The following is an 18,007-nucleotide window of genomic DNA, read 5'->3' as shown; positions in this document are numbered from 1 at the left end:
GAAATCAAAGATTTAGATATACTCTGGCTGAAAATAAAAGAAGAATTTAAGCAGAATGAGATTCATATGGAGGAGAAGTTAGGCGAGATGCAGAAGTCAATAGATAGGAAAATAGAAGGGGCGGTAGGAGAACTGTCAAATAAGATAAAAGATTTAACGACTCGAACCAAACTTCTAGAAGACTCAAATAAAAAAACACAAAAAGAGATAAGAGACCAGAGGAAGGAAGTGGAGAAAATAAAGGAGAACTTTGGGGAAGTAGGTAAGAGTCAGGAGCAAATTTTGGACAATCTGGCAATGATGGAAATGAAACAAAAACAGTTAAATTTAAAATTCCGAGGGGTAGGGGAGGAAGTCAACGAAGATGTCAAAGGGAAAATGATAAGAGAACTGGCAAGGTGGTTAAATTTGAAGGAGGAAGAAGTCACACAAGAAATAGAAAATGCCTTCAGAATAAAAATAAAACCTAAACAAAATAGAGCAAGAAAGATCCCAGGAGATTGTCTGGTAATCTTCAAATCGACAGAGCTGAAAAACAAGATTCTAAGAGAAAGTTTTCAGAAGAAATTGGTGATAGACGGAAGACCAATTATCATTTTCAAAGAAATTCCAATCAGACTCCTTCGTAAGAGAGAGGGCTATAAACAACTAGTAAATATCCTAAGGAAGAACGGCATTCAACATAGATGGGAGTTCCCAGAAGGGATCTCCTTTTTTTTACAAAGAAAAAAGATTTAAAATCGCTGAAGGTCAGGAAGTCAGGAAGTTTCTACGAAGATATGAGAAAGAACTTGGCAGGACGGGGGAGGTGCATGGAGGTGGGGGTGGAGAGGGAGACGGGGGAGATGACAGGGGTTTGGGGGGGGACTCGGAGGGGGAGGAGGGAGAGGGGGGGAGGGAGAGGAGGGTGAAGAAGCAGAAAGTAAAACCACTCGAATCTAAACCAGCAGAAACTTAAATCCGCAAACTACTGTTTTATAAGTAAGTAAATAAGAATGAATTTAAAAATCTTAACATGGAATGTAAACGGTGTGAACGATAAAGTGAAAAGGAATAAAGTTGTAAATGTTTTGAAAAAGAAAAAATTGGATATAATCTGTATACAAGAGACTCACGTAGCCAAAAAACATAATCGGGTATTAACAAATAGGAATTTAGGAATGGAATTTATAAGTTCCACGGCAGAGAAAAAAAAAGGAGTGGTAACATATGTTAAAGAAAAATGGGAACCTAAACTGATTTATAAAGACGAAGAAGGAAGGATATTGGGGGTACAAATCAGCTTCCAGGGGGAAAAAATTAATGTGGTAAACATATATGCCCCAAACTCAAACAAACCAGAGTTCTTTAAGAAACTAGAACAAGTTTTAATAGAATTAGAAAACAACAGGACGATACTGCTTGGAGATTTCAATGCTGTGCCAATCCCAGAAATTGACAGACAAACAGAAAAGGGGAAAAAGAACCAAGGGAAGCTGCCAAAGTCTTTCCAAGATTTGGAAGAAAATATGGATTTAATAGACATCTGGAGACATAAACATCCAATAGAAAAGCAGTTTACCTTCTTTTCAGAAGTACATAAGAGTTGGGGTAGAATAGACCAAATTTGGACGTCAAGAGAACTCTCCTTAAGAGCTACGAAATGTGAAATCCATCCGAGAACTCTTTCAGACCACAACTCAGTGACACTGGAAATAAAAAGTGAACTACAAGGAGGTTTTAGATGGAGACTAAATGAACAACTTTTAGAGGACGAGGAAGTCATTGAGAAAGCTAAAGCCACCTTAAAAGACTACTTCGAATTGAATCTTAACACAGGAGTTAGTTCAGAAATAACCTGGGACGCCAGCAAGGCGGTGCTGAGAGGCTTCTTCATTCAGCAGAACAGTTACAAAAAGAAACTAAGGCAACAAAAGAAAGAAGAGATCCTAAGTCAGATAAGGCAGTCAGAGAAAAAACTGACAGAGAACCCAAAAGACATGCAAAGTATGCAAGTAATTAAAATATTACAGACACAATATTCGATGCTAATGAATCAAGAAATTGAATGGAAAATCAGGTTAATGAGGCAAAGATATTTTGAATCAGCCAATAAAACTGGAAAACTATTAGCTTGGCAACTGAGGAAAAGACAAAAACAAAGTGTGATAAACAAAATAAAAGTAGAAGAAGAAACAATAGAAGACCCAAAAAAGATACAAAAAATCTTTCTGGAGTTCTACGAAGGGTTATATAAAAAAGGAGAGGAGGATACAATACTAATAGAAAAATATCTAGAGAACTGTAAAGGGAAGACGTTAACGGCTGAAGAGAAAATACAATTAAACAAACCCATAAATATAGAGGAGACTCAGAATGCAATCAAAAGAATGAAATTGGGGAAGACTCCGGGCCCGGATGGCCTATCGGCAAAATACTATAAAGTCCTAGGAAGCCAACTTGCGCCAATCCTCTGTGAGGTAATGAATAACATTTTAAAGGATGGGAAAATACCGGGGTCATGGCGGGAGGCATTCATAACCTTAATTCCAAAATCGGACACTGACAAATTAAATATTAAAAATTATAGGCCAATATCCTTACTAAATAATGATTATAAAATATTTGCTGATATAATGGCAAACAGATTGAAACAACATCTAACGGATTTAATTCATAAGGATCAGGCCGGGTTTCTGCCGAACAGGTTCCTGAAAGACAATGTTAGACATGTCATAAATGTAATTGAGTATCTGGAGGTTAATAACAATGTACCGGCAGTACTGATGTTTGTGGATGCTGAAAAGGCGTTCGACAATGTATCATGGACGTTTATGATAAAATGTTTGGAGAGGGCGGGGATAGAGGGCGACTTCCTGAAAGGAATGCAAGCTATATACTCTACTCAATCGGCCAAACTGATAATAAACAATAACCTGACAAACCAATTCAAGATAGAAAAGGGAACAAGACAGGGTTGCCCTCTCTCCCCGCTTCTATTCATTATGGTCTTAGAAATATTGGCGAATAAAATTAGAACCTCATCTGAGATACGAGGAATTAGAATAGGACCGAAGGAATTTAAGCTAAAGGCCTACGCAGATGACCTGATATTATCCTTGGAAGAACCTCAAGAGAGTATTGGCAAAGCGTTAGAGATCCTGGAAGAATACGGCAAGTTATCCGGCTTTAAACTAAACAAATTGAAGACAAAAATGCTGACAAAAAATCTGAAAAGTGAAGAAAAAGAAGAGCTAGAAAGAAAACACGGAATAAAAATTGCAAAAAAAATAAAATATTTAGGAATCTGGCTCACATCAAAAAATATAAACCTAATTGAAGATAATTACTCGGTAGTTTGGAAAGAGATCAAAAGAGACTTCGATGTCTGGAATAGAGTCAATTTATCGTGGCTGGGTAGGATGGAGGCGATAAAGATGGTCGTGCTTCCTAAGATGTTGTTCCTTTTCCAAAACATCCCAATAATTAGGGGGTCTAAACTGTTTAAAGATTGGCAACGGACGCTCTCCAGATTCATCTGGCAGGGCAGAAGACCAAGGATTAGATTTAAAATTCTTACGGACCGGAAGGAAAGAGGGGGCTTCGCTGTTCCGAACTTAAAGTTGTACCATGAGGCCGCATGTTTATGCTGGGTCAAAGATTGGATCACGCTAAAAAATAGCGACTTATTGGACCTGGAAGGGGCGGATAATAGATATGGCTGGCATGCCTATCTATGGCAGAGCAAGGGGAAGGTGCATAGGGGATTTTCGAGTCACATCATTAGAGGCCCCTTGTATGAAGCCTGGGAAAGGAATAAAAAACTACTGGAATGGCGAACCCCCTGGTGGCTGTCCCCAATCAATATTATAACAACTATAAATATAAATACGGGAGTAGAGAATTTAACATATGAGGACCTATTGGTAAGATCGGAAGACACGTGGAAATTAAGACCGTACGAGGAACTGAAGGGAAAACTGACAGTTTGGCTACAATACCATCAAATCAATGCCCTATGGGCGGAAGATAAAAAAATTGGAATGAATGAAAAAAAATCGAAATTCCAGATTGAAATAATTGAAGGTGATTCTAAATTATTATCTAAAATGTACAACATATTATTGGAGTGGGACACAAAAGATGAGGAGATCAAAGAAGTCATGGTCAAATGGGCAATAGATATAGGACATAGCATAGCCTACGAGCAGTGGTCAAAACTGTGGGAGAAGGGAATAAAATTTACGGCGTGTGCCGCAATCAGGGAAAATATAGAAAAGATGATCCACAGATGGTATTTAACACCAGAAAAACTGAACAGGATATATAAGATCGGTAGCGGGGTCTGCTGGAGGTGTAAAGTAAAGGAGGGTAATTTCATGCATATGTGGTGGGCCTGCGAGGAAATTAAAAAATTCTGGGATACTATATACAACGAGTTAAAAAAAATATTAAAATACACTTTCCCAAAAAGACCAGAGGCCTTCCTATTAGGCATCATAGGAGAGGAGATAAGGAAAGAAGACGTAGTTTTGTTCCAGTACTCAACAGCAGCGGCCAGATTGCTAATTGCTCAAAAATGGAAAGGCACGAGCACCCCAACGATGATGGAATGGCAAAATAAACTATATGACTTCTTTGAACTGGCAAACATGACGCAGAAAATCAGAAACCAAAAAAATACAAAGTTAAGGGACGATTGGGCTAAATTTATGACATACATAGAAAGAAATTATGAAAACATACCAACTATAGTAGGTTTACTATAAAACTTTCGATGTTTCAAGTTATTAAACTACAACAGCTGTAAAAATGGAATTTTGTAAAAATTAGGAATCCGGAATCAAGAGGGATGGAAGTTGAACTGTAAATGTAATGTGCTATGTTGTCTTGTTTTTTCTCTATTTTTTCTCTCTTTTTTACTTTTTACTTTTTTTCTTTTTCTTTCACATCTATTCATTTTGTCATGTGTATGCATCAAACGAAACTTAATAAAAAGAATTTTAAAAAAACAAAAAAAAACAAAGGTAGTGTGGTTACTTGATACATCTTTGAAAACCATGCTTATACCTCAATGAATGAAGAAGGGTGATGCGATCTTAGTATACACTCAACCAAGTGGGACATTGTGGAGGCTTGGTGGACACACTACCCTTTGAAGTTAGGGTCTTCTTGAACAACCCATTTGGAGCTGTTAGGGCATTTTCCTGCTTCAATTTGTGACAGTCTGAGTCCTGGGGCTCAATGTGGACTGAGAACTTGGCCCTGGTTTCTCCATTTGCTTTTATTTCTAGCCTTCTCCTTCTCAAGGGCTCAGGGGAGAGGACACCAATGATTCATTTTTTAAAAATAAAGGTATCCCCTGCAGATGAAAATTGCCTCCCACCTGCTTAGCTATGGCTGTTGAGTGTCAGCCCAAAAAGGAAAGTTTTACAGTTCTCGTGTAATACAGTGGTACTTTGGGTTACAGATGCTTCAGGTAACAGATGCTTCAGGTTACAGACTCCGCTAACCCAGAAATAAGTACCTTGAGTTAAGAACTTTGCTTCAGGATGAGAACAGAAATCGTGCTCCAGCGGCGTGGCGGCAGCAGCAGGCCCCCATTAGCTAAAGTGGTGCTTCAGGTTAAGAACAGTTTCAGGTTAAGAACAGACCTCCAGAACTAATTAAGTACTTAACCCGAGGTACCACTGTATGTTGGTTCCATTTGGAGGCTGCCATTTCTGATTAGGGCGGTAGAAAAGGAGGCTTCTCTTCCTTTTATAGTTGTGTAGAAGAGGGAAAGTTTGCAAGGGTAACCTGCCATGCAAGCTTTTTCTTATGTAAAGAAAAACAAGTCTGCTCATCCCCTACCAGAGCTGAAGGGATTATTAATTTATTGTCTCATCTTCCAGGGGCTAATTTGCGAGGGATTCTGGGCATGTTTATAGCACTGCACTGTCTTGTTGCAGATGGATGGTGCAGACATGCAGTTATACAGGTCTGTAGCTAGTGACCCAGCTCTAAACATATTTACTTTGAAGCAAGTGCCATTGATTTTCAATAGAATTTGCTCTCAGATGAGGTGTTGTTTTTCCCATGAGGAGCAGAACCTGTGTAGTTATTTTGTTCTTGCCCTTTGCAAAGCTTCTGGCTCAGTTTGGGGAGCCGAGAGCGAGTTTGCTCTTCCTGCCCTGGTGCCTTGTGACAGCTAAGCTGGGCACACACAGCAAACATCCTCCCTCCTCAACCTGCCCTACTACTGAGAAACGATGAAAATTTAATGCTTGCTTCACTTGCTGTGTTCTCTGGGCTAATTCTGTCTTTTCCAAGCACCAGAGGGGCTTGTGCCAGGCAGCCAGAGATGTTGGAGGGAGGAGGATGGAAGAAACTCAGCAGCGTATCAGGCAGAGCAGCTCAAGCCCCAAAGGCTTCATTAGGGAGGTGCTCCTTGGCAGAAAGGGGCCTGGGAAACAGCAGGAAGACAATTTCTCGATCACACAGTGTCCAAGCAAAAATTAGGTGGGAGAGAGAATGCCAAAGTGGTCACGAGCTGTTCCCAAAGTGGCAGACAGTCTGCCCTCACTCAGCCAGCAAATGTCAGAAGTGTGTGAAGAAGAGGCAGGAGACTGGCAAACTTGAAACAAGCCCACAAACGCCTGTCTGCCTACATGTAGTTTTAGAGAAAAGTACCACGTTTTGTCAAGCTTTCCTGCTTGGTTTCCTGGAGGAGATTCGTGCTTGCCACAGGAGACCAGGTATGTGGCTGTTTACAAGCCTGAAGACTGGTTTCCCTTTATCAGGCGGCACCAGTACATTCATTTATCTTGCATTCTTGAATTCTTGGCATAAGCCAGCCTTGTAAATCTGTGAACTGAAGTTACCAACCTGCAGAACTGTTTACTAGTCATCTGGGGCTAGTAGAGGAGGGATAGAGAGTTCCAACCCTCTTTCAATAGCCTTCTCCGTTCATATGCTGGGCACACTTTGTCCCCTATCTTCCTTGCCCGCCCCCCTTCTGCTCACTCATCTGTATACCATTCATTGTCTCCTGTGAGTACCAGGTGAGTGCTTAAATACAGGGCTGTCATCAACCTCTCACTGTTTCCTTGTGGGCAACATGGTGGCTGTGCTTAAATTCACAAGAGTCTGCAAATGGCAGATTCTGCACATTCATTGTGATAGTTGTCAATGTCTCTGAGCGTTGGGATCCTTAGAAAATATCAGGCACTGAGGACTTGATGAATGTCTGTCTAATCCTCTACATGCATGCAGCCAATCTTCCTTGTTGTGCAGAGATGCAAGAAGAAGGGTTTTCCCTGAGTTCAGTCCAGGAGAGAAGACCACATGTCTGTCTAAAACATGGTGGGGATGCTTCTACAGTAGGTTCACTCTTAACGTTATGTAGATCTGGATTGCACCCTTAGGCTTCTCTGGAATCCTAGCCACGATCAGTGAATTACTCCATGATAAGCAGTGTACCAGCCTTATATAAATCAGGATCTTCTTGACAATTGCATTATTAACACTTATGCAAAGATGCAACATCTTGAGATATCCAATAAGAAAACTAGCATGTATGATGAGATATTGACAGAAAGTGTCCTTTGTTGTGACTGGTGGAACTGGGTGGAACATTTCTTATTGAGCTCCCCATATTTCAGCCAACAAACAGGTTCAGTTTCTTTAAAGTCAAGCTGCAGACCCCCATGCAACATGGTAATTAAGAGGATATAGGTTATATTATATTATCCCACACATGGAAACCTCTGTCTCTTGCCTTTTCATGTTGCTGAGCTTGTTCATCTATTTGCTGCAGACAAGGGCAGACTCAGCAGTGAAGTGATATAAGGACAACACCGCTGATGAAAAACTCTTCCATTTGCCTAATTAGCTGAGAAAATTAGAAGCCAGCCAGGGAAATCTGATGTAACTGCAGGGAGTGACAGTGCTAGGCCCAGACAGGGAGCTGAGAATGCCATTTTCTGGTGCTGCTGCACTTGGCAATGCTTTTAGAGAGCATCATGCTCCACAGACCCAGGAAGGTATAACATAAAGAATGGTGTTCCAGTGCGACATAACACCAGTCACTAAAACCCATAGAGATTTCAGGATGGGAACTGTCAGTACTTTGTCTGCAGTGATTTTAAAACGCTTACACCAGGCTGTGCAAGTAGAAAGATTTTCTAATGATTTTCAGCCTTAGAAGGGATCGCTCATATGCCATATCACAGGGGTGGCCAACTTCCAAGAGATTGCGATCTACTCAGAGTTAAAAACTGGCAGTGATCTACCCCTTTTGGGGGTTTCATCAGAGTCAGAGTTGTTGGGCTTTTTTAGGAAGGAAAGCCCTGCTGGACATGCCTGCCATATCAGAACTCTTGGCTGGTAAAGTAAATGTCCTGCCTGGCCATGTCCTTTCTTCTACAGAAGACACACAAGCTGCATTCATGCATAAGGCTGGCTTGCTGTGATTTATTGTGAACAAGCAGTGATGTCTGACCACTCCCAATTTGGTCCTCGGTTGGTTCAAGCAGGATAAATAGACCTGGAAGCCACAGTGAAGCTTGGCTTCCCATTACAATCCCAACCAGGGTTTGTGGTTTCTTGCTCCCTGATGAGCCGTGAGCACAAGCCAACAACCAAAGACATGGCTTGTTGCTGGCTTGCTGAGGAACAACAAACCACTAATCCCTGGTTTAATATAATGGGAAGCCAGCCTTAGTTGCAGCTCCTTTCTACCAGTTATACCAGGGGAGGAACGATTGGGCAATGTGCATGAACTCGTTCACAGCAAACAACAATAAGCCAGAAATCTGGCTTATTACATAGAGTCCTGATTCCACATATTTCATAAGTGGTTCAAACTTGTTTTTTTCTTGTCCAGCTTGGTCTGGGGGTATAATGCAATTTCTGTGCTTCTCTGTAATCCAGTTGGAATAATCCACCTTCCCCAACCCAAAGTTCCTTTTTCAACGGGCCATTTTCACTTTTCAAATACTGCTCGCTCTCTCTATTTAAAAGACATTTTGTGGGTATTGAGTTCTACTGCAGTGTCACTGGACCACTCATTTATTCTTTCTGGACCACCTCAACCAGTCCTCATCTGATCTCAGTTCTTCTGCCTGGTTGGCTTTTTCAATACTTCATTTTCTTCTCATTTCCACATTGTTACACACTCTCCAGGACTCCTGTTTGCTTGCCAGATCCGCTTTTACTTCTTTTTGTTCAAAGGGCTCTTTGTTCTTCTGCCTTGTCCTTCTCTTCTTCTTTACTTGTATTCTTGTCGTCTTAGCTGTGCCCATCAGTCTATGGATTGGATTAATTATTTTGTTTTCCACCTCCTTCCTTCCCTTCTCTCTTGCTGTCCCCTTTCCCTGGAACTCATTGCACCAGGCTATCTGTACCTCTCCCTCTGTTTTAGCATTTGGAAAGCCATGAAAACTTATCCTGAGCTGATATTAGAACTCTGCATACTTTTTCACTTTCTTGAAACGTTTCTCTATTCCTAATTGACTGGGGGGGGGGGTTGCGTGTTGTAAGGGTGTTTTGTTTTGGTTTGGTTTTTTATCTGTGGGATTTTGTTCCTTGTTTTTTAGCAGGTGGGAGGAGAATTGGTTAGATTTTAAGCCTGCGGCAAAATTTGTGCTTTTTAATACAAATATGATGGCAATATTGATGACTGAAAGGCCCGTAAGTGAAGTGACTCTGCTTCTAAAAGCTAACAGCAGCTAGCTTCTCTGTGGCAATGGCTGACTCCACAAATGTGTTGCAATGCTTTCCCAAGCAGCAGGTTTGCCCAGAAAGGTGACTAGTAATGTACTACTGAGCAAGGTGAAGAATCGAATAAGATCTAGAAAGGATGGAGAATGAGGGCAACCTGATGTGCAAATCCTGGTCCTTCGGGTGTTCTTAAGGATGAGAAAAAGCACCAGGGAGGGCAAAATGTCATGAGTGTGCAGGAACAATGGCATCTGAGGAGAATTGAAGGCAAAGACAGGAAATTGGTGACTGCTTTGCCATTCCCAAGGTTTGAAGAGGCTGTAGGTGAGCACCTATTTTGCATGGAGGGGCACATGCTTCATCTAGGAAGCTTTGAAGGTTCTTCGTCGAATCACGACACCTTTTTCCTGCTTCTGACATTCATGATTGTGCACTAAATGTAGGGTGAAAGTAGAGCATGGAAAGTAGGGTGACCCAAGAAGTAGGAGAAGAAGACAGCACACCCATATCTTTCTTAGTTATCAAAGAGAGTTTGAGCAGCATATTTAAGAGCAGCGTGGAATATTCTTATTTTGCAGTACATAAGGATGAAATGCAGGGACTTCCAAGGAACAGGATGGTAGAGTGTGGTCACAATAGCCTGAGGACAGGGTTCAGCCAACTGGTCCTACTCGCGGAAGCCCATGCAATGACTTCTACTAGTGCAACATGGCCTTTCCCCTCTCTTCTCCATGCCCACCCCCAAATTAGCTCTGATGGCGGGTCAAGTGAACCCTCAGAACAGACCCTGGAAGGGAGGAAAGTGGTGTAGGTTCCATATCTTTCACTGGTGGAGCAATGGCCACATATTTGTAGACCAGACTTCCTGAACTTGGTGCCCTCCAATTTTTTTGAACTGCAGTCCCCATCATCTTTGACCGTTGGCCATGCTGGCTGGGTCTGATGAGGGGCCATAGTCCAACAATACCTGGAGGGAGGTGAACTTGGGGAGGAAGATTTTGTTCATGATTTCTTCCAAATCACAAGGCTTGGAGCATGGCAGTACAAAAGGGGTCGGTGTTTCTAGTATGCATTCTTGTCACGCTGGTGGCCCTACTGTAGAAAATAGCTGCAGAAAAATGTCTTTCCCCCCTGTAGATTTTTGACTGAAATTGCAGCTCTTGCTTCAGTGAGGTGGAAGCTGATGCAATGAGCATCCCAGCATTGATAAGTTCATCAGTGGGGGGTGGGAGAAAATGGGGGAAGGGGTAGGTGGGTGGTTGGGAAGGAAGATTCTCTTATGAATGGACATTGTTTACAGTATTTACTTTCAAATACCAAAGCGTCTGCCTCTTTGACTTTGTGCTGCATGGTTGATCATTTATTTAGCAAACTCCCACGCACCCTCAGAATGGGAGACAGAAGCGGGTGAGGAGGAGGAGGAGGTGGTTCACTTTGTAAATTTACATTCTCAGAGGCAGGCGGGGGGGGGGTCTTCTAATTTGTATCTGAAATCTTCCCTCAGTATGATGTGTCTCCTTTGTTAATTGCAGTGTGAAGTGAGGATTAGGAGTTAAATGTTCTATTCCTACTGGTGATCAAAATATAAGCCTGAGGGGGCGGGTGGGTGGGTGTGATTTGCTCAGCGTCCAGTGCTTGGTCCTGATTCAGATTAAAGCGCTTACTTTGCAACATTTTAATTCCCATCTTCCCTCCCATGAGCTGATCTTCACCTCTCTGAGAGACAGTAATTGGCCCTAGATCACCCAGCGGACTTCATGCCTGAGCACAGATTTGAATCCACAGCCTTAGTCTTGACACTCTGAGCTCTATTCCATGCTGGCTCTGAGCCAGGGTTAAGCACCAGAACAGAAAAACTAATAACAAAGGGTGCCTTTAGGCATGTGCATAGTCCCTTACCAAATTATGTGAGGGGGTGGTGGTATCCCGGATGAAAAATGGGCTCGGCTGTCAAGTGACCTTGAGCTATGTTCCCCAGGCCTTTTAATATATGCAGTGGTTAAGTCTTAACACTAGTGGAATGCAAATAGGCCTCATTCGCTTGTTAGGTTTAATCTGTCACATTTATGTCCCTGTCTTTCCCTTTTCCGCAGCAGCTGGAAAGGGGTGATTCAAATAGGGGAAATGGTGCAGGGGGGAAGGGATTACCCCCTTCCCTAGAGCTGTGGACACAATCCAAGTCAGCATCTTCCCATAGCTTTTTATTTAAGCAAAGAAAAGAAGTGAGGGATCTGATCACAGATATCTCTCTCTCTCTCTCTCTCTCTCTCTCTCTCTCTCTCTCTCTCTCTCTCTCTCTCTCTCTCTCTCTCCTCTCTCTCTCTCTCTCTCTCTCTCACACACACACACACACATAAACACACACACAAATATTTTTCTTACTTCATTTTAAAATGCGTATATCCTGTCTTTCCTTTTTGGAAGCAAAACGATATTCAAGGCAGCTGACAGTATTTAAACACAAAATACCTATTAATACAAATTGAAGCACAAGGAGCAGCCAACCAGCAACTAATTAATCAATTAGGCAGTGGCAGTAAACAAAATCCAAAAGCCGTAAGAAAGAAAAGAGAGCAGTTAGGAAGGGGGATCCCTTTAAACTCAAGAGGATTTTGAATGCCCTTGGGAACAGCACAGCCTTTTTCCTGGAAGGCTGACAGATGGGGTGGAACAGCTTTCCCCTGGGAGGGAGTTCCAACCCTCAGTGCAGATATGGAGGAGGCACCGTTCTGAATGTGTGAAGCAGTGGGGATGTCTGTATTCCTGCCCTTTGTCCTGCATCCATATAGCTACTAATCAGTTCATCTGGCACAGCTCTTCTCACACTTGCCAAGCTCCCAGAGATTGTAAGTGGCGCCCACAGAAACTCCCCTTCAGCAGAAATATTGAAGATGGAAGGTAGCTCTTGTTCCTGGCCAGCCTAGAGAGGGGCTTCTGCTTCTCCTTGCACCTTCCTTCCTCTGTCCTAAGACACATGAAAACATGATGTGGTCATTTCCCAGAAAAAAAATGTGCTTATAGGGCAAGCCCCACCACCACCACCCTTAAGCCAGCTCAAAGCTTCCATGTCTTCTCCCAGGCATGCAGATAATCCTTTCATTGCTCGTTTCCTGTTCTCTGCTCATGTGCACTAAAAAGTCATTTGGGATGCAGCCTGGAAAACGAAAGTCCAAGAGCCCAAATAAATCCCTGGGCGAGATGAAATCCCGAGATCCTGCCTTTATGTATCTTTAACAGCTGGCTCACACAAGCAAGTGCTGCCTGCCTTTTTATGCCGATGCTATTCTCTTTGGGGGTATGACTGTGTGGAGAAACTTACATGAGCTGGCTGCTTGGGATGGGGGTGGGGAGAGGGCAACAGCCATTTTCATTCCCCCAAGACCACAAAATGTGCCGCCTCTTTGTCTGTGTAAGCAGCAAATGCCTTCTTACTGCTTTGTCTCTGAGTCTGAAGTCTGAAGGGCTATCGGTTACTACAAACGGGGTGCAAGATTTCTTTATAGGAAGGTTTTCTACAGGGTCCTCCTCTCCCTGCACATACCATGCCCTTAAAGGGTTGCTGGGAATTGTAATTTTGTGGGGGGCAAACTGCCCATAATTCTTTGAGGGAAATATTGTGCTTCAAATGTACTTTAAAGGTCTTTAAAGCAGTATCATTTTTGTTTGACTTGTTGTGTTTCCAACTAATCATAACTCTTTTGGTGGCAATTCATACCAGGAAAATCTGGCATTGCCCACAGAGAACTCTCCCTTTCTGTATAATGTCCTTCAACCTCAAATGGCAGATTTCAAGTGGAAACAGGAAGTGAGGGCTGTGTTACTTTTACCCACTATCTAAGGCATTCCCCCCGGCCGTCCACCATTTTGGAGACAGTATAACTAGCATCTTGTGAGGGGAAGAGGGTCAGATCATGGAGAGGCACTCTGAACATGAGAAAACCTGACCCATTCCTATTTTGCATTGGACGTCTTCAAGTTGCAAGGCCCCCGTGAGAAAGGGGGCAAGGCTCCCGCACTCTTAACCGTTCTGTTGAAGAGGGGATTTCTGCATGAAGAAGGTGTCATCTTACCATCTCCTGACTTTGCCACATCCAGGAACAACAACAGGGTTTAGCTGGGGAGGCCCAGCTGGATGGGCGGGGTACAAATAATAAATATTATTATAAATTATTAGCTTTTCATGGGCTCTGAACAGGTTTGTGGTTTGTTTGAGGAGAAACAAAATCTGTGCCTCAGTTCAGACAGTACAGCCAAACCTTGCTGTTTGTTGCTCCCAGGGTGGCAGCTAAGAGCGAAGTGGGGACTTTAAAGCAGCAGGGACCAGCTGTCTGTTTATTCACATTTAAACCACGCAAACATGGCCAATGTGGCTGAGAGGTTTGAGACCATACCTCAGAAGTAAGTTAACCCAGCCAGCATCTCCTGGCCAGTGTCTACGTTATGACAATGTGTGTCCGCCTGCATGTAATGATTGGCTGTGCCTTAGGGAACCATTCTGGGCACAAGATTCCGTATTTCAGAAACTGTATTATTGCTTAAGCAGCTAAATCATGAATCGTTCAGTGCAAATGCTCTGGAAAGTGGGCACAGGGAAAATGCTCTCATCAGCAAAGTGCATGAAACACATTATTCAGAGAGGAATCACCGACAGAAGCCAATGTTATGGATTTTGCACATAGAATGAGCCGGTTGCTTGGGAGTTCCCTTCTACCTGAGAGTGTGGAAGGTGTCCCTGAGAGAACAGGACAGCAGCGGTGCTGCTGGCAGCAGCAGGTGATATGTATAAAAGGAGACCTGACAGCATGGAACCTGAAGAAGATCAATATGTAGTTGGAAAGTCATCAGTGCAGATCAAGAGCACGTGGGACATCCCAAGAAGCAGAAGCAGAGGAAGTGTATGGAAAATGGCAGAGGGATATATCTAAATTTGTCTGGCAGGGCAAAAAGCCCCGAATAAAGTTTAAAATACTAACAGATGCGAAAGAAAGAGGGGGGTTTGCCCTGCCGGACTTGAAGTTATATTATGAATCTGCAGCCCTCTGCTGGTTGAAGGATTGGATTTTGTTGGAGAACACCGATGTCCTTGACCTGGAGGGATTTGATAATGCTTTTGGGTGGCATGCATATTTGTGGTACGACAAGGTTAAAGTTCATAAATCGTTCAAAAACCATATTGTCAGAAGGGCAATTTTTATGGTCTGGTCAAAATATAAAGACTTATTGGAGAGTAAAACTCCGAGGTGGCTCTCACCGATGGAGGCCAAAGCACGTAAAAGACTCAATATGGAGGCCCATTGGCCTAAATATTGGGAAATAATTGAAAAAATTGGAGATAAATGGAGGTTGCAGAGTATGGAAAAGTTAAAAAACAAGGTGCGAGATTGGTTGCATTATGCTCAAATCCAGGAAGTTTTTAAAGCGGACAAAAAAGTGGGTTTCCAGGAGGAAAAATCGAAACTAGAGACAGAGTTGCTTGAGCCAAAATCTAAGTTAATTTCGAGAATGTACAACTTGCTGCTTAAATGGAATACACAGGATGAGATTGTTAAATCCTCCATGATAAAGTGGGCGCAGGACTTGGGGCACAACATTATGTTTGAAGACTGGGAAAGGTTATGGAACACCGGAATGAAATTCACGGCATGTAGTGCCTTGAAGGAAAATATTATGAAAATGACTTACCGGTGGTACATGACCCCAGTCAAGCTTGCAAAGATATATCACCTGTCTGATAATAAATGTTGGAAATGTAAAGAGGAGGAAGGGACATTTCTACACCTCTGGTGGACCTGCCCGAAGGTGAAGGCCTTCTGGGAGATGATACATAATGAACTAAAAAAGGTGCTTAGACTCACCTTACCCAAGAAACCGGAGGCCTTCCTCCTGGGCATGGTAGACCAGAGGGTGGCTAAGAAAGATAGAACTTTCTTTATGTACGCTACTACAGCAGCAAGGATCTTGATGGCAAAGCACTGGAAGACACAAAATCTACCCACACTGGAAGAATGGCAGACGCAGCTGATGGACTATATGGAACTGGCTGAAATGACTGGCAGAATTCGAGACTCGGGAGAAGAAGAAACGGAGGAAGTTTGGGAAAAATTTAAGGACTATTTGAAAAAGCATTATAAGTTGTATGAATGTTAAAAAATGCTTCTCTCAAGGAAATTATAGCTTCAGTATCGGTAAATCTTTGAATTGGTAAATAAGGCACAACAAGACAGAAGTGGTGTAATGAAATAATTTTATTGTGTTAAAACTAAAAATTAATGGATTCGGATTGAAATGTTTAGAGACCAGATATCACGATAAAATGGAAGATATATTATTATGTTTAAAATAAGTCAACAAATTGCTGAGGTTTTGGTTTTACAGAGAATGCAGTGTCCGGAAGATGGGGGGAGTCCATTAGATTTAGGGAAACATGTATTTGGAATTTGAATTTTGTATATTATAAACCTAATAAAAATTATATAAAAAAAAAAGAAGAAGCAGAGGAAGTGTATCCTAGGCAAATAGTTGAAGGGCACAGGTCCTTAGGTAGCAGAGATTGACACTGGCACCCAAATAACTGCTTGTTTGTCTTCTCGGATAAGATACATTAATGCCTGTATTTCTAGAACAGAGCTGGGGGAAAGATCAAAATCTTGCAACTAGAATAAATTAAGCACATTTGCACATAGAGATCATGTGGTCTAGTGGTTAGAGGAGACCCAAGGGAAACCTGAGTTTAAATATCTGCTGAACCATAAATCTCACTGCATTTGCCAAGTCCATGGTCCAAGTCGTGAAGTTATTGTGAGGATAAAATGAGGATGGAAGTGGAAGAAAAAGAAAACAGTTGCTTTTATTTGTACATTCATTCTGCGTCACCTAGGTGTGGAGTGGAGTGGAAATCCTATTCAGCTACCCTCTCGCTTTAGAAATTTCACTGCCATAAAGATTAAAAATGAGGGGGAAGGGAAAAGAAAACTGAAAAACTTGATTGTTGATTCTGCACCAGTTACCAAATCCGTCCATTTGTGATATTATGATATATGTGTGGTGTTTGAATGTGTCGTTCCAGTGTTCCTTTCCATTTGCTGGGCTTTGAAACGGTGAATCTTCAGAGATACTGATCTGTTGAAAGTGTGTTAGGCTATGTACATACTACACCTTTAAAGCACGTTCTTTCCCTCAAAGAATTCTAGTCACTATAGTTTACCCCCCACAGAGTTACAATTCCCAGTAGTTCTTAATAGAATTGTTGGAGGGAAAGAATGTGCTTTGAATATCCTTTGAAGGTATAGTGTGTTTCCAGGAGCAGAAGTTTTCTCAAGAATGTATTTTGCTGACCTTCTGTCCACTGATATCCCTGTGCCATTCACGTCTGCACATATAGCAACTTCCTATGTTCCTGTGTTTTTTCCTCACCTGGCATTTCAACCCTCTCCTGTGCTTCCTTTTTATCTGTGCAGATCCAAAGGACTGCCTACTCAGTCTTCTTCGATGAGAGGTTTTCAATCCCCTTGGATCCTTCTGCACTGGAAGAAAACAGCTTGAGGTTTTCCATCTTTGGCATAGATGAAGACGAAAGGAACATCAGCACTGGAGTCGCTGAGCTGAAGTTGTCAGACTTGGATCTCTCCATCAGGCCCTTCAATGCATGGCTGTATCTACAGGACATGAACAAGGTAGCTTATTGTAACACAGGGCAGAGGGCAATAGGGTTCTGGAGAATGGGTGGGGCAAGGATATGGGGCAAGGGAGAATCTTCAGCCCCTTAAGATAGCGGGGCCCTTGGCAGCCGCCAAAGTTGACTGAATTGGCCCTCAAATGATACCTTTTTATATAGCTCAGTTGCTTTCTAATGTTCCCCACTGCTTTGAGCTAGAGTAGTAATCGCTACCATTCATTTTGTTATAAGGCCATTTAATGAGCAGTCACCTGTCTCTTTCTTATTCCCTGCAGGCAACTGATTCAGTGGGTGAAATTCTGCTTTCTCTTAGCTATCTCCCAACGGCAGAGCGGTTGACAGTAGTTGTGGTTAAGGCCAAGAATCTTGTGTGGACCAATGGGAAAATGACTGCAGGTCAGTAAACAGTCTTGCAAAATTCCTCCGCCCTGCCCTGCAGCTGTGACTTGATAGAGTGTGAAGATGTTGCCTTACTCCACAGTGGGTAAATTAGTCGTGCCCATGATCACAATTTTTATTGTGAAAATAGTGTGGGGATAAATGGTTAGCCCACCCTGTGGTCACAGTCCCAATTGTTCCTTACAGTTGGGCCAATTGAAAGAAACGTAGAGAGACAAATGCATTCATTATGCATTGTCTCCCCCATGGCAT

The 18,007-nt window shown here is 42.4% G+C and overlaps 1 protein-coding gene across 2 annotated transcripts in view; it reads left to right on the top strand.

The window, feature by feature from the left end:
• SYT12 (synaptotagmin 12) overlaps nt 1-18,007 on the top strand; it is a 66,385-nt gene that overhangs the window by 44,294 nt on the left and 4,084 nt on the right. For both annotated transcript variants that reach the window (XM_081919711.1, XM_081919710.1), the window contains 2 exons: nt 17,139-17,354; nt 17,632-17,752. In XM_081919711.1, coding sequence (XP_081775837.1) covers nt 17,139-17,354; nt 17,632-17,752 — 337 coding nt within the window. The remainder of the gene's footprint in view (nt 1-17,138; nt 17,355-17,631; nt 17,753-18,007) is intronic.

Source organism: Podarcis melisellensis, assembly GCF_964234715.1.
Source record: "Podarcis melisellensis genome assembly, chromosome: 1".
NCBI classification, from domain to species: Eukaryota; Metazoa; Chordata; class Lepidosauria; order Squamata; family Lacertidae; genus Podarcis; species Podarcis melisellensis.
Note: the sequence above shows the minus strand (reverse complement) of the source record. Positions and strands in the feature narration are given on the sequence as shown.